Source organism: Lemur catta, chromosome 6 (genome assembly GCF_020740605.2).
Source record: "Lemur catta isolate mLemCat1 chromosome 6, mLemCat1.pri, whole genome shotgun sequence".
NCBI lineage: Eukaryota > Metazoa > Chordata > Mammalia > Primates > Lemuridae > Lemur > Lemur catta.
Window position 1 is genome coordinate 13,456,293 of NC_059133.1, and position 15,142 is coordinate 13,471,434.

Here is a 15,142-nt window from a genome sequence, read left to right on the forward strand (position 1 = left end):
TCTGACGATCTGATCCCATTACTAGAGCATGGAATTTAACAAGATCTTGCCCCATGTGGCCCAGCTGGCCCGCAGATGCAAGGGAGGCGGTGTGAAAGGGCAAGAGCAGGTCATAGACAGAGATCGCTGAGCACTAGGTGACATTTGGAAGAACCACCTTCAAAGCTCATTTTCCTGGGCCCTGTAAGCTGGCGGTTGAAGTCATCAATCAGGCTACCTGCGGGAGGATTTATAGCAGGAGCAGATGGCCCAGACTGAGTTTGTAGAAGAAAGAAAAGAAAGCAATAAAACAGACTTAAAGCAGAGCCAGAAAAGAATTGAGAAACCAACGGGCAGAGGGAAGTAAGTCAATCATCGTAAGTCAACACAATGGTTGTAGAGACTATTGTATAATATAAACATGGAAAATGTTTTCGATAAAGCCATGTTAAATGGAAAAAGCAGAATACAAAACTGCATGAACACAACATCCATCAGTGATGTAAAACAGCTGCACATTTAGAAGAGGAAAACAGCTTTGCATTTGGACAAAGAAGGGAATCACACAAATGAAAATGAAGAGTTGTGTTAGGATATGGGATTATGAGTGGTTTTGTTTTTCGTTAAAATTTTCTTTGTAGCTATACTGTTTTTCCAAAGAAAGGAATAGATTTTTCTTAAAAGATAGTATGGGCCGGGTGCAGTGACTCATGCCTGTAATCCTAGCATTCCATGGGAGGCCAAGGCAGGAGGATTGCTTGAAATCAGGAGTTTGAGTCCAGCCTGAGCAAGAGTGAGGCCCCATCTCTACTAAAAATAGAAAAAATTAGCTGGGCATGGTGGCACATGCTTGTAGTCCCAGCTACTCGGGAGACTGAGACAGAAGGATTGCTTGAGCCCAGGAGTTTGAGGTTGCTGTGAGCTAGGCTGACGCCACGGCACTCTAGCCCGGGCAACAGAGTGAGACTCTGTCTCAAGAAAAAAATAAATAAATAAAGGTAGTATGGTTTCCCAGAGAGAAAAAGTTTCAAGAAGGCTTCACTCAAATTTACCCAGCCCTTCAAAGCAGAGCTGACTTCTCTTTTAGGCTGAACGGGGACAGTTCCCAGAGCCCACGATGCTATAGGGACCCATGAAAATGTTTTAATATATTTTAAAATAAGAATTTTAAAAATGAATACAATCCAGACTTGGTTATATTTATCTTTTTACCAATACAGTTGTAAAATAAATATATATATATATATATTTTTTTTTTTCCGGAAGAGCGTCACCCCACAAGGTAAAGTGCCTCAGACCTCGAGAAGTCACAGGTGGCCCTATTTCTAGGAGATGGGCTGATGAAACCTGCATCATGATGGGTGATCTTTACTTGGCAGTTCTAATGCTGAGAGGAGGGAAGGCAGAGAGCAGGAGGGAGAGGAGGGGAAGGACTGAAGGTGAGGCACTGGCTGCGTCTGAGGCCACCAGAAGGAGAGTTTGGATTGCACTGCCTGAGCAGCAGGACTGTGCATGCAGGTGAGACCTCAGTCTGTTCGCAGGCAGAGAGGAAAGGCCCAGGCGGAATAGAGAGGCTGACTGGGGAGGAGTGGGGCAGAGCTGCTAACTGAGGCAGCCAGCTCCTGGGGAAGGTGGAAATGACGTGTGCGTTTGAGCAGGTGTCCAGAAGGAAGGATGGAATAACGGTGGGATTTCAAGCTTGTGGTGGGCAGGTGGGAAAGACCACCTGCAGGGAGACCAGGTTCACGTCTGCTTCAGTCAAGCCGACCCTCATCTCTTAACGTTCCTAACTAATAAGCAACGGTGCGTTCAATGGGTGTGATGTTTATTTATGGGAATAATTGAAAAAACTGATTTTGATCCCCTGAATTCACATCATGCCAAGAAATGTGTGAATTCGTTCTCTGGTTTCCTGTGGTCCACAGTGTGTTTTGACCTCACAAACACGAACCCTGAAATTAGGATCCCTGCCTCCTCCACTCCCCTGCGGTGTCCTGCGCTCTGATGTATAATCTGCAGGGCCCAAGGCCACATGAAAATAGGGGGTCCCATTTCCAAAAATTATTAAGAATTTCAAGATGGAGACAGCAGGGCGTTAAAGCAAGCGTGGGGCCCCTGTTAGCACAAGGTCCTGTTGCACAGCCATTGAGTTTGAGGGTAGTTCCGGCAGGGGCTGTTTCAGCAAACCGCAGGCAGTGAGCTGGCTCGGGCAAGGCGGGTGGGCCAGGCCCCACTCCAGCCTAAGGCAGCCAAACGAGAGGAGGCCTGGCCCTGCCCTCTGCTCCAGCCGGCTCCTCCACCCCCGGGCTCCCCAAGGGCGGCTTTTCAGGATGAGCTGGTTTGGTCCTGGGTGATGTCAGAGAGACACAGCAGGAAAGGCGTACAGTGGGTGGGGATCAGTAGAACGTCTCTGAGAAGAATCGGGAATACAGGTGCACCAGGGCCCTTCTGACCATCCTGCCTCTTCCTGGAGCCACATGGGGCTGGCTGCATAGACACGAGATGCAGAAATCAGAGACAAACTGAATGTGCTGGTTTAGAGACATGGTAGGATCACAAGCTTTGGAGTCAGATTAGCTGGGTTCAGCCCTGGTATTTATTAGTGTGGGGTATTAGGCAAGTTTCTCACCTCTCTAGGTCTCCACTTCCTCTTCTATAAAATGATGATGTAATAAAACCTACTGCAAGAGATTGTGGTGAGGAGTATGTGAGTTATTATATGTGAAGTGTATGGTAAGTGCTCAAGAAATGTTGGCTATGACTATTATTTGAAATTCAGGGCTAGTCTTAGCCTAGGAGGTCCTCAATTATACAAGGCAATTTCCAGAATCTTCCTATTCAGAATATACCTCACTCCCCTGTCTCTTGCCCAGTGACAGCTAAGAGAGAATCAGCCTTTTGTTCTACAGTTTGTGACTACTCTTCATTATTGAGCCTTTGTTGTCTATTAGGTCCTGTGCCAATCATAGCACCTATATTGTTTCATTTAAACCTTACAACTCTACCTACGGGGCCTGGCACATTGTTCAATAAATGTCAGTAGATTAAATAAACAGTCAGGTAGGTAGTATTATCCCCATTTTACTGTTTAAAGAGTTTAAATAACTTACTCAAGGTTACACAGCCATTGAATGTCTGAGCAGAACTTGAACCTGGGTGGGTCTGTTTTCAAAGCCATGGGTCTTACTGCATTATACTGCCTTTGATGTGGTGGAAAGCTAAGACTTAGGGAATAAATACTCTTGCCTGGAAGAGGGAAGCCATGAACTTGGAGCCACACTAAACTGAAACAGGTAGCGTGCCCTTTTTCAATATTAAGTATTGATAGAAGAAAGAGTAGACATTGGAACTGGGTGTCCTAAAATGGGAAAAATACACCAACTCTTTTTTCATTTCGTCAAGGAATTGAGTGGAAGAAAGGATAAAGAAAGCAAAAGCTAGAAGTATTAATAATAAACTTGACCTCTTTGGGTATGTTTAGTTAAGAGCACAATCTCTAGAGTCAGGCATATTTGGATTTGAATTCTACATCAGTCCCTTGCTAGCTGTGTGACCTTCAACAAGTTACTTAACCTTTTTAAATATCAGTTTCCTCATCTGTAAAACAGAGAACCTCTGACCACAGGGTTATTGTATGGGTAGATGAGATAACATATGTAAATCATTTTGTACAACATCCAGCACATAATCATTGCTCAAGAAATATTTGTTACTAGTAGTAGTAGTTCATTCTCTTTCCCCATTCTAGAATCAAAGTTTGAGCAAATAAGAGGGAGAAATTGATCCCAAGAGACTTGACATGTCAGGATGGTTTTAAAAGCTGTGGAGTTGGCCACAAAGTCATAAACTAGATTCTTTTTTTTTTTTTTTGAGACAGAGTCTCACTTTGTTGCCCGGGCTAGAGTGAGTGCCGTGGCGTCAGCCTAGCTCACAGCAACCTCAGACTCCTGGGCTTAAGCGATCCTACTGCCTCAGCCTCCCGAGTAGCTAGGACTACAGGCATGAGCCACCATGCCCGGCTAATTTTTTTTTTTTTTGTATATATATTTTTAGTTGGCCAGATAATTTCTTTCTATTTTTAGTAGAGACGGGGTCTCACTGTTGCTCAGGCTGGTCTCGAACTCCTGACCTCGAGCGATCCACCCGCCTCGGCCTCCCAGAGCTAGGATTACAGGCGTGAGCCACCGCGCCCGGCCATAAACTAGATTCTTACAGCTCCATCTACAACTGAGATTTTTGTGGCAAATGCGGTTCTATTTGGAGGCAACCTCAGTACAGGTTAGACCAGATAGTAGACATTCTTTAGATCAGTTCAGAGGCCAAGTTAAATGACACTTTCCCTTTTTTGATCTTTATCCAAATGACTTATTAATAATTCTAACCCTCTTTTCCTAGTCATATGCAAAGCTCAAGGCAATCAAATGTGCCTTACTATTGAATCATTTAGAACTTCGGAACATTTTTTTGGCATTGCTTTGATTGAGGCTTTAGATGCTCCCAAACTGCACCCCACCCCACTACCATCAACACATACACACACACACATGCTCATACACACACACACCCTACAACCCCTCCCAAGCAACATAGTCAGAGAATGCAAATATAGCTGACTACAAGCAGATGGAATCACTACCTAACTCCACTCCTTGCAGCTTGGGAAGATAAACATTTCCCAGTGTGAGCCATCTGGAAAGAAACCGAGAAAAGAAAACAGGTCCAGGCTTCTATTGGAATGACGCTCTGAACAAGTCAGTGGAGCTCACCCTTGTCACCTGGGCTGACCCACAACACCACCCTTCCTCTGAGCTGCTGTTGAAGCCGAGGCAGAGGAATGCCACAGTGGGATGGCTTCATGGGAGGAGGAAACCCTGAATAGAACCTTCTACCAGAATTTCTAGGCTGCAGAAGACAACGAGGTTAAAACATTGGGAAACTCTTACTCAACAAGAGGATCCTTCAATAGTGGAATAGGTTCAACACATTCCTTCACTCAAAATTTCTCATTGTTGGATTAAATGCACAGCCTGGAATTTTCGAGTTCTTCCTTTACTGGACCTACCTCTCAAGCCAGCCAATCTCATCTCCCTCAGCTCCCTAAAATGGTCATTCTGCTTTGGACTGGCTCACCCTCAAAGAGACCCTAATTCCAACAAACATTCCATCCCCCACCATGTTCTTTATCTGCTCATCTATTCATGAATTCATTCAATTAGATTTATTGAACACCTATTATATGCTCTTCACTGTTCTTAACACAGAGAGTAGAGAGAAGGATAATGGTTCCTACCTTCCAGGCCACGGACTGGTAAGAGAAACACTACATTAACAGGCAATTACAATACTGGGTGCTAAGGGGCATGCTAGAGATGTGTACAGACTGCTTCTGTCTAAGGGCAACTTATCCCCTCCACACACATTCCCCATATCATACACACACACACACACACACACGCAAACTATAGCCCACACTGGTTTCTTTATCTCTTCATGCCTTTTCAGAATTCCTGCAGCAAGTCTGTGTGGCTCCTAAACCCACAAAGCAGCACCTAAATACACATCGCTTTGTATTGTTCTCTAATTGTTTCCTACATACTGCTTCTCTCCATCCCTTGTAATTATAGATTGTAAATTAAATTCTTCACATTGCCCAGCACATTACTGAGCACAGAATGAACACCTGGGAAATCTCGTAGCCTGCCAGTTTTTTTCTCCATACTGCAGCCAGTGTGATCTTTACAAAACACAGACATTATCTCCTTTAAACCTTCAATGGATCCCTTGCTTTGAGGATAAAGATCAAAATTCTAACAAGGCTGGAAACACCAAGCCTGGTCAATCCCGTCTGCTTCTCCAATATCGTCTTGCTACGCTCTCCCGAGCTCTCTGTTCCCTCCACGGGCTCTTTGCAACCCCTGCCTGGACCCCTGCCCCCTTCTTTCCCCATTTGCCTTTTGAATCCTACTCATCCTTCCTATTTCAGCCCAAGGATTCCTCCCTTGGAAACCTTCCCACATCCACCTAGTGAGGTCAAGTTCCTTTGTCACTTGAATCAATGAACTTCTTTCTTTCCTTCAGAGCACTTATCTCATTTTGTACTTAAGCCTTAATTAGTGAAGTTATTCGATTAAGGACTTCCTCCCCATTAGGCTGTTAGCTACATGAGAACAGTGGCTGTGTCTGGTTTTGCTCACAATGGTATCTTCAGCACCTGCCCCGGTACTGACACATATTAAGTGTTCAATAAATATCTGCTGGATGAATCAACCAATGAATAAAAGAAAACTAGGTGCCTGAAGGTGCCAAGCTCTGTGCTCAATCCTGGGAATACAAAGATAATTAAGACCGGCTCTCTACCCTCAAGGAGTTCAGAATCAAGGGACAAAGAGATCTTGAAACTTAACCTTGACATTTGACCTTCATTATGTCATGTTTGTTATGTTGACCAGATTATGAATGGCCTTTGCCATGCTTAAGAGTTTGCACTGTAGTTTTCAATCAAGGTAGTAAACCTTCAAAACTTTTTTTAAAGTTTTATTTTGTCTTTAACTGACATATAATAATTGTGCATATGTATGGGCTGTGGTATAAAATGGGCTCTGCTTTTATGTCTGCAAAGTAAGGCTGTTTGTGCTCCCTTCCTCCCTAAGGACTCCATGGTTCACCGTAAGAACCAGTTCCCAGTAGCAGGGCTCTGAATAACACGTTAGGGACCTGGTGGAGGCTGAAAGGGCAAAGGACTGAAGTCGGGCGCCACCTAGTGCCTCAGTTGAGCTTATCTGTTTTTCAGAGCCAGGGGCGAGGAGAGTTTGGTTTTTGCTCCACCTGTTCCTCTGCAGTTAGTGAAAAGTGTCCATAAGTAAAACCAACCTGGGAAGTGTGCCTAGAGAACCAGAATTAAGATGTCCATAGGATGAAAGGACAGCCTGGCTCGCGGGAAACCCCAGACATGCTTACCCATATCAGGCGGTCTAGAGGTGGCCTGACATGACTTGGGCTTGTGATGAAACAGAAGAAAGGAAATTCACAGGTGTGTCCCACCATTACACGGGCTGAATTTCTACACTGGAATAGCTTTGCCCATCATAAGAGGCAGTGTGGCCACGAGGAGGCATCTCCCTCTCATTTCATCTGCATTGCCTTCAAAGATGCCCTACGGATTCTGGTCCTCACTTTTTATGGCAATCTGTTTGAGCCTCAGTGCCACTCTGTGATGTCATCTCTGATCCTTGCCAGACATAACTGTCCTTATGGTTTTGATTTTTAATTGTCACTTTGAAGGAATCTCAAAACCTAGTTCATACTAACATGGTATCAGCTAATAACATGAAAACTTACCTCTTCTATGAATATCTGTTCTTTAAACATAGTAATAAAAGATTCTTAGAAGAGGTAACACCTGAGTTAAATCTTAAGCAGCTAAAAGGGGTTAATTTCTTTTTCCTTTTCTGAGACAGAGTCTCACTCTGTCTCCCAGGATAGAGTGCTGTGGCGTCAGCCTAGATCCAGCAACCTCAAACTCCTGGACTCAAGCTATCCTCCTGCCTCAGCCTCCCAAGTAGCTGGGAATACAGACACGCACCACCATGCCTGGATAAATTTTTTTTCTATTTTTAGTAGAGACGGGGTCTCACTCTTACTGAGGCTGGGCTCAAACTCCTGAGCTCAAGAGATCCTCCCACCTCAGCCTCCCAGAGTGCTAGGATTACAGGTATGAGCCACTGCGCCCAGCCCTAAAAGGAGTTAACCAGTCAAAGATAAAGGGAAAGGGCAAGTCTATAAAGAGGGAACAGAATGAGCAAAGACATCGAGGCCAGAAGTATCATGGAATGTGCAAGGAAATGCCTCACAATTGTTTTAAGATCTCCTTTGACTTTTGCCACACTAATGTTTGGAGACTCTAGCCCAAAATATATTGCATATATTCAAATTCAGTCCACATTAAATATATCTAACTATGAATGGGACTGAGTTGTAGTGACTTGTGGCCATGGGGTTATTTTTTATAGACATTACTGATTTTAATTTTTCAGGATTTTTTTGGTATGTATGTTGAAGCCAATACATTTTTTTAACCTTAGGTCTATAGCACCTGATGAATAAAACAGCATAGCACCAAGCAGTTCAGAGTTACTGAGAATAAAATTCAAGGTAGAGAACAAAGAGGTGAGGGCAGAGAGGCAACTGGGGGCCAGGGTATGGGAAATCTCATGTGCCATTCAAGTGACTTGGACTTTATCACAAGCCATTAAAGAATTTTGATCAGGAGAGCACCTTCATCAGACCTGTCTGTAATATAGCTCATTCTAGGGGTGGTGTGGAAGGTGGGTTGGAGAAGATCAAGACTGGAGACAGGAAGAGTCATTAGAAGGCTGGTGCAGAAGTGAGGTGTGGAAAGCTCAACAAGGCAGCATCCTTTAACTGAAGGGAGCTCTAAGATGGGCATCAGGATATCTGAGTCCCTGTCCCAAATCTGCCATTAATATTCCCCCCCTCCCCCGGATCTCAGTTTCCACATCTGCAAATTGAAAGATTTCCCCCTATCAATTACTATTTCTTCATGTTACTAATACGATTGCACAGAAAATCAAGTGTCTATATTGGGAGGACCCTATGGAGCAGTCTTTGGCAAAATTGGGAAAGAGACAATGTTGGCCTTCAGCTTTCTCATGAAAATCCCCAGAATATCAAGCATCAGGACATGCTGTCACCCACCCTTACCAGGTTGGGGGTGGGAGGACTCCCTGCCACTTGGACCTGCAGCAAGTGCTCTGTTGGTATTTGACAAAGAATATCAAGGACTTTATGTGCTTTCCGACCTGTTAGCATTTCTCCTCATTATAAAAATGGCTCTCATTTATAGAGTGATAGGCTATGTTAGGCACATAAGAATTTTATGTGCATGACCTCATTCAATTTTTTTTTTTTTTTTTTTTTTTTTTTTTTGAGACAGAGTGTCACTTTGTTGCCCGGGCTAGAGTGAGTGCCGTGGCATCAGCCTAGCTCACAGCAACCTCAGACTCCTGGGCTTAAGCGATCCTACTGCCTCAGCCTCCCGAGTAGCTGGGACTACAGGCATGAGCCACCATGCCCGGCTAATTTTTTTGTATATATATTTTTAGTTGGCCAGATAATTTCTTTCTATTTTTAGTAGAGACGAGGTCTCACTCTTGCTCAGGCTGGTCTCGAACTCCTGACCTCGAGCGATCCACCCGCCTCGGCCTCCCAGAGCTAGGATTACAGGCGTGAGCCACCGCGCCCGGCCTTCATTCAATTTTTACTACAGCCCTATAAGGCAGGTATTATTCTCTTTTAATTTTATTTTTAATCAACATATAATAATTGTACATATTCATGGGGTAAATAGCGATGCTTCAAAGAATATAATGTGTAGTGATCAGATCAGAGCAATCAGTATATCCATTATCTCAAACATTTATCACTTCTTTGTGTTGGGAACATTCAATATTCTCCCTCTAGCTATTTGAAACTACATAATACATTATTGTTAAATATAGTCATCCCACGTATGCTTACCCATATTTTATAGTAGAGAAAATTAAGATCCAGAGAAATGAGGTAAATCTACAGTTAGTAAGAGGCAGAAATGAGGTCCAAACTCAGGCATTCTGCTAAAAATTATACTGTATTTCCTTTCAAATCAGCTAGGTCTCTTAGCTAATGTGCTATGACTAAACAACTAAAAAACTGGCATGGCCTTCTAAGGGGTGCAACCTAGACTGAGCATAGGATTTAGAGTCAAGTAGACTGGCATTATAAGGGGCCAGGAAAGTTATAGGATTAAATTCAGAGCCAGAAGACCTAGGAACTGCTTCTTAGGATTATTCTGCATTCCAAGTTGCCAACACTAAGTCCCATATAGCAAATGCACTTGGGGAACCCACCTGGTTACAAACTCAGGACTCCTGCTGTTCCTGCTCTGCTTCTTAAACAACAAAATATAGGGGTAGAAGATGTAATGGAACTCTGTGTCCTCCCAGGTTTGTGTTTTTTTAAATAGTGACTTTTTGGACAACAAAAAAATCCCCTTTCCTTTTTGTTTCTTTCTACTAAAGTTGTTGTTTTTAAATCTACCCTCTTTTAACGTTTTCCTCTTTTCTTTTAGATTCCGCCTCTCTTTGCCAGAGCCCAATCACAGCAATATTGAGGTAGGAATCAGCTCTCAGGTTCCCTAGCAATGGAAGAATGATAATTCTCCTGCTGTATATGGTAGCAGGTTGATTGTTTTTTATGCCTCTGAGTTCCTGATTTTTCCTTGACTGTAGGTTTTAACTTTGAACTTCTTTATTACACATAGATTGAACCCATCAACTATTAAACAAGAGAACTCTCCAATTTAATTTATGCAGAAAAACTTTTTTAAAATACTCAGAGGACTGTTAAGACTTTGTATAATGCTAGAAAAATAAGCATTCTTGGGAGATTTCATTTTCACAATAAAATAATCCTCTGGAGTTAAATTTATAGTCCAGAATCCCAGAGGAAGAGGCCATGTGTAAATTATTAGATCATGATTAGGTTTTCTGATTGAATGCTTTCTACTCATCTCCTAAAATTAGGTCAAGACTGGCTGTGTAGGTAGCTTTGTTGAGGGGTGGAGGTCTAGCCTAGTGAATTCCTGATTGGAAGAGAACACCCCAACATGCAACTTGGAAACCCCCTTCCCCCGGGTCTTCAGGAAAAGCAGCCAAATCACTACTTTATCCTTTTATGGATGACACTATCATAGAGAAGCTAAGTGCATGGGTATTGGTGTCAGAATGCCTGGGCAGAAGAGTGCCTAGTTCATGAGCAGCCCTACTTAAATGTTAAATATTAGTATTAACGGTATTCATTTGTTTACATATACTTATTGAGCCTGGCACTGTTCTAGACAAAATAGATAAAGTCCCTACCCTCAAGGTACTTACATTCTAGAACATTGGTTCTGAACTAGGGTCAGTTTTGCCACCCAGGGACATTTGGCAATGTCTGAAGACATTTTTCATTGTCATGACCTGGGGTGAGAAGAGGGATGCTATAAGCACTTAATGGGTAGAGCTGTGTGTGACAGGCTGAGGGCAGCAAACAACGAACATATTGTACGTACTGAAAAATACTACATAGAAAAATAAGTCAGAATAGGCAGTGCTGAGTTGGTATGGAGCTGGGGATTACAACCTTGGTTGATGAGAGGATTTGATGAGATTATGTATGAAATACACTTAGCACATTGACTACATGGTAGGTATTAAATAGATGATGGCCATTGTTTTTATATTTATAATAATTATTTCCATCATTGCCACATCTGTGTCAAGGGGCAGTATAGCATAATAGTTTCATACATAAACTCTGAGGCCAAACTGCAAGAGTGAATGAACTCCCACTTATTGGCTGTGTGGCCTTGGACAAGTCACTTACTTTCTCACAAGGAAGTGCCAGGGACATTATAAATACTGAAAATATTATCATGTTCAACAGAAATAGCTATAAGGTAGTGATATATCTTGAGAAAATAGCCAAGAAGTCAGAGAATTTGGCCAGGAGGCCAAATAGATGTATATATGTATGTTTGTTTATTTAATTTTAGAGGAGCGTCCTGATTTTCAGGTTGGGAAGATTAGGAGCCAGGAGCAGTAGTGCCAATAAGCTGAAAATAAGTCATACATTTCACAATTGAGTTCTAAAATATCAGTATTGTCCCGTGCACTGTGGGTTAGCAACCCTATGACATAGCCATTTGGTAAGTGACAGACTTTTGTCAATAAGAATGCAAAGCTGACTTCCTCATACATAGTATTTCCTGAGTCCAGAGAAGAAGAATCAAAATGAATCCAACGCTTCCAGGAAGACCCAGGTAAACTGCTTAGTTTCCACAACAGAATGTGCTAACCATGGCATTTCTTGGAAAAAATGACAATAGTATATACCAAGCATTTCATGTAATACAAACTTATTTAATCCTGACAACAACCCTATGAGATTAGTACTATTATCTTCATTTTACAGTTGAGGAAATTGAGGCACAGAAAGGTTAAGTAACTTCCCCAACATCACATGGTTAGTAAATGGTAAAACAAGAGGTAAACCTGGCAAGTCTGACTTCAGAGCAACCCTTGCTAAGCTGCAAAAAGGTTCTTATTATTGTTAAGCATATAAGATGCTCAACAAGTATTCACTGAATGAATTGATGTTCATCTTGGTTCATTTGTTTTTAATACCTGAATCTTCCCAGGAACAGACACTTTGCTTAGGTTATAGAACTATCATAGTTTATTAAAGATAAATTGGGTGTTCTGGTGATGCCATTAGTATCAGAGCGTAAGTGATGCAAGGGAACTCCTGTAGCTGAGGTTCCCAATAACTAAAGGAAGACTGCTAATTGGGAAATGTATCAGTTGTTCTTGATTGTTTTGGTATATATCTGAGCTGCCACATGTGCTGCCACCATGTGGTCCCCCTGCATTTGCCATCACCAAGATCCAATGCAAAGGGGAGCAGAAATCCATCCTCAAGGGGGAAAATTTAGGAAACCTTGTGATACGGTTTCCTACAAAGCTACTATATCCCTAGGGGATATTCTAGGTATCGCTTGCTATCCAGATAAGGTGTGGAAAAGTGCACGTCCAGACCAAACGTGGTACTTTCAAAGTGCCCTCATTTGTCAACTGATTGTATTTCCTCTTTTATTTTAGGTCTTGAGATTTGAAAATATTCTGTCCTCCATTCTTCACTTTGGAGTCCTCCCTCTGGCCAACGGTAAGGAATCCTTGGGGAACGCTGTGACTCTGATTTGGCTAAACATTGGGGGTTTTCTGGGGCTTTCCACCCTGAAACCTATGCTTCTAGAGTGTTATTATGAATCCAGGCCAGAGCCAGAATTTAGAAAATTTGTACCATCAATGATATGGTTGCAAAATGAGTTATTCTAGGCCTAAGCCTTGTTGGCAACTCTATTTGCAAACTCAGCAAGAATGGCTAACTCTGGTTGAGTTAAGGGGATTGAAAGCACTCTTTTGAGGCAATAAAGAGTCTCCTTCAAGTCAACTAGAAATGAGATTATTTTCTCTAAAGAGTATCTTTGTGGTTCTTATGCAAGGACCATTAACTAGATAGACACAGTTTTAATGAATGACAGTCCTGGGCCTTCTCCTTGCACCTCGATTGTTCACAAACTTCAGCATCTGGAGTTTGGCTCAATTAAAATACTTTTAATATTAGACACTGAAATGTTCTCAAGACCTACTAATTAGTTATTTTCAAAATAAATTGAGCAAGTTGAAAACGGACAGCATTTTTCTGCTTTCCAAATGCACTTAATAGCAGGTGCATTTTTATTAAACATGGATTAATTAACAATTCTTCCAGGAGATGCTAGGGACAGATCAGAAAGAATGGAAATATGGAGCCAGGAGGGATGAAAAGATAAATTATTAAAAAGCTGCTTGTCAGTCTCTTACTAAAAAGTTTGCTAAAACCTCTGTGCTTGTGCCCAATTATTTTACATCTTGTTCTCTATTTCAGCAAAATTGCAGCAAGGATTTCCTCTGCCTAACCCACACAAAATCTCATTTGTCAATTCAGATATTGAAGTTCTTGAGGTAAGAATGCAAATTGCCTCTTAACTGACCCTGTTTTTTATAGTAGAATAAGCCTCGTCCTGCTTTATTTTTTATTTTGTCTGCTTTATTTTTTCCAGACTAAGGAATTTTATGAACAAAATGTTTAGCTCTTAAATCACAAATAACAGTGAAAAACTTCGGTTTAAAAATCAGACCAAGACCAATTTCACTTAGCAGCCAAATTTATTCACTCCACAGTACAGGAAGAAGCTCTTTAGCATGCCTTGTTTTGCTTACTCCACAAGACAACCTGTAAGGCTGGGATTATTAGTCCCGTTTATAGGTGAGGAAAGTAGAACTCGGAGAGGAGTAGTGGCTCAGATGTCTGGAAAAGAGTGTGGCTGGGTCAAGACTGGCCCTTCTGATTCTCCCAGTCAGTGTACTTTCCCCTAAACCAAAGACCCTCCTCTGGGTTCAGGGATCTGTTGAGAGCTGTTTCCTGGTTAATCATTATAAACTAACTTCACAATACCTTTTTTTCTTTCTTCTCGGCATTTTTTTTTTAATTGAGGAGATAGAAATAAGTTTCTGAAGGAATTCTCCAATCCTGTACACTACCCTACACCCCCTCTTATCTCCCTGCCTCTCCTCCTACCCCTTCTACAGCTTCTTAAGTCACATCAGGTGACAGTACTCCAAAATGGGCTGTTCCTTTGTCTGAGGCATTCACAAAGAGGGCAGGGGTAGGGGAAGGCCTGATGCAGCAGAACCTGGAAAAGAAACCATCCGTCACCCCTCAGGCAAACCCAGATGTGCCCGGAGTTTGACGTTATCTTCATTGTTGCATCCTTTCCAGGGCTTCCTTTTGATTTCCACCGACCTGAAGTATGAAACATCCTCAAAGCGGCAGCCAAGCTTCCATGGTTGGGAAGGTCTGAACCTGATAAGCAGACAGTGGAGGGGGAAGCCAGCCCCTTGATTTCCATTCGCACTCTACCCCAGCAATACATGGCCCTTAATCCCACAGCTACTGTGAACCCAGAGAGGGAAGACAGCGCACACTGGAATTTTAAAGCCCTTGTGAATTGCTTAGGCAGAAAGTTTTCCTTCTCAAGCCTTCAGGGACTTAGAACGTGGCAGGCTGTGTTAATGGACTGGATAGAGTGTTTGAATGTGAGTGTATGCATGCCGTGTGTGCCTGTGTTTATGTTTGTTTGTTTGTTTGTTTGTTTGGGACAAAAAAAGATTCTGGGGCAAGAGCTAGGCATATACTTCTGACCAGGTAGGTAAGAAACTAAACTCTTAAGTCCATATTTATATTGATTGTGTTTGTATTTGTATTGGTGCAGATCCCTCCAGTTCTCTAGGGCTTTTCCCTTACCTGCATATTAGATATTATGTTTTTTTTGTTTTTTGTTTCCCGCCCCCACCCCAGAGCCTTCAGATAAAATGGATGTTATGTTTTATATTCACTGTTACTGCTCCCTGTGTTTCATTAAAATTGTGTTTTATCAATGTCAATATTGTTTCTTTATTTGAGAAATTTCCTGCTCTGAACTTTTTTAATAAAATAAGACAAAGAAAATGGAAGAGAATTT

The 15,142-nt window shown here is 42.2% G+C and overlaps 1 protein-coding gene across 1 annotated transcript in view; it reads left to right on the forward strand.

Annotated features, from left to right (window-relative positions):
• The window catches only part of BPIFC (BPI fold containing family C), a 39,010-nt gene extending 23,945 nt beyond the window's left edge, over positions 1–15,065 (forward strand). Inside the window, exons 13-16 of the mRNA XM_045553016.1 lie at positions 10,106–10,148; positions 12,678–12,741; positions 13,507–13,583; positions 14,401–15,065. Of these exons, the coding sequence (XP_045408972.1) occupies positions 10,106–10,148; positions 12,678–12,741; positions 13,507–13,583; positions 14,401–14,523 (307 nt within the window). The 3' untranslated portion in view covers positions 14,524–15,065. The remainder of the gene's footprint in view (positions 1–10,105; positions 10,149–12,677; positions 12,742–13,506; positions 13,584–14,400) is intronic.
• The last annotated feature ends 77 nt before the right edge of the window (positions 15,066–15,142 follow it).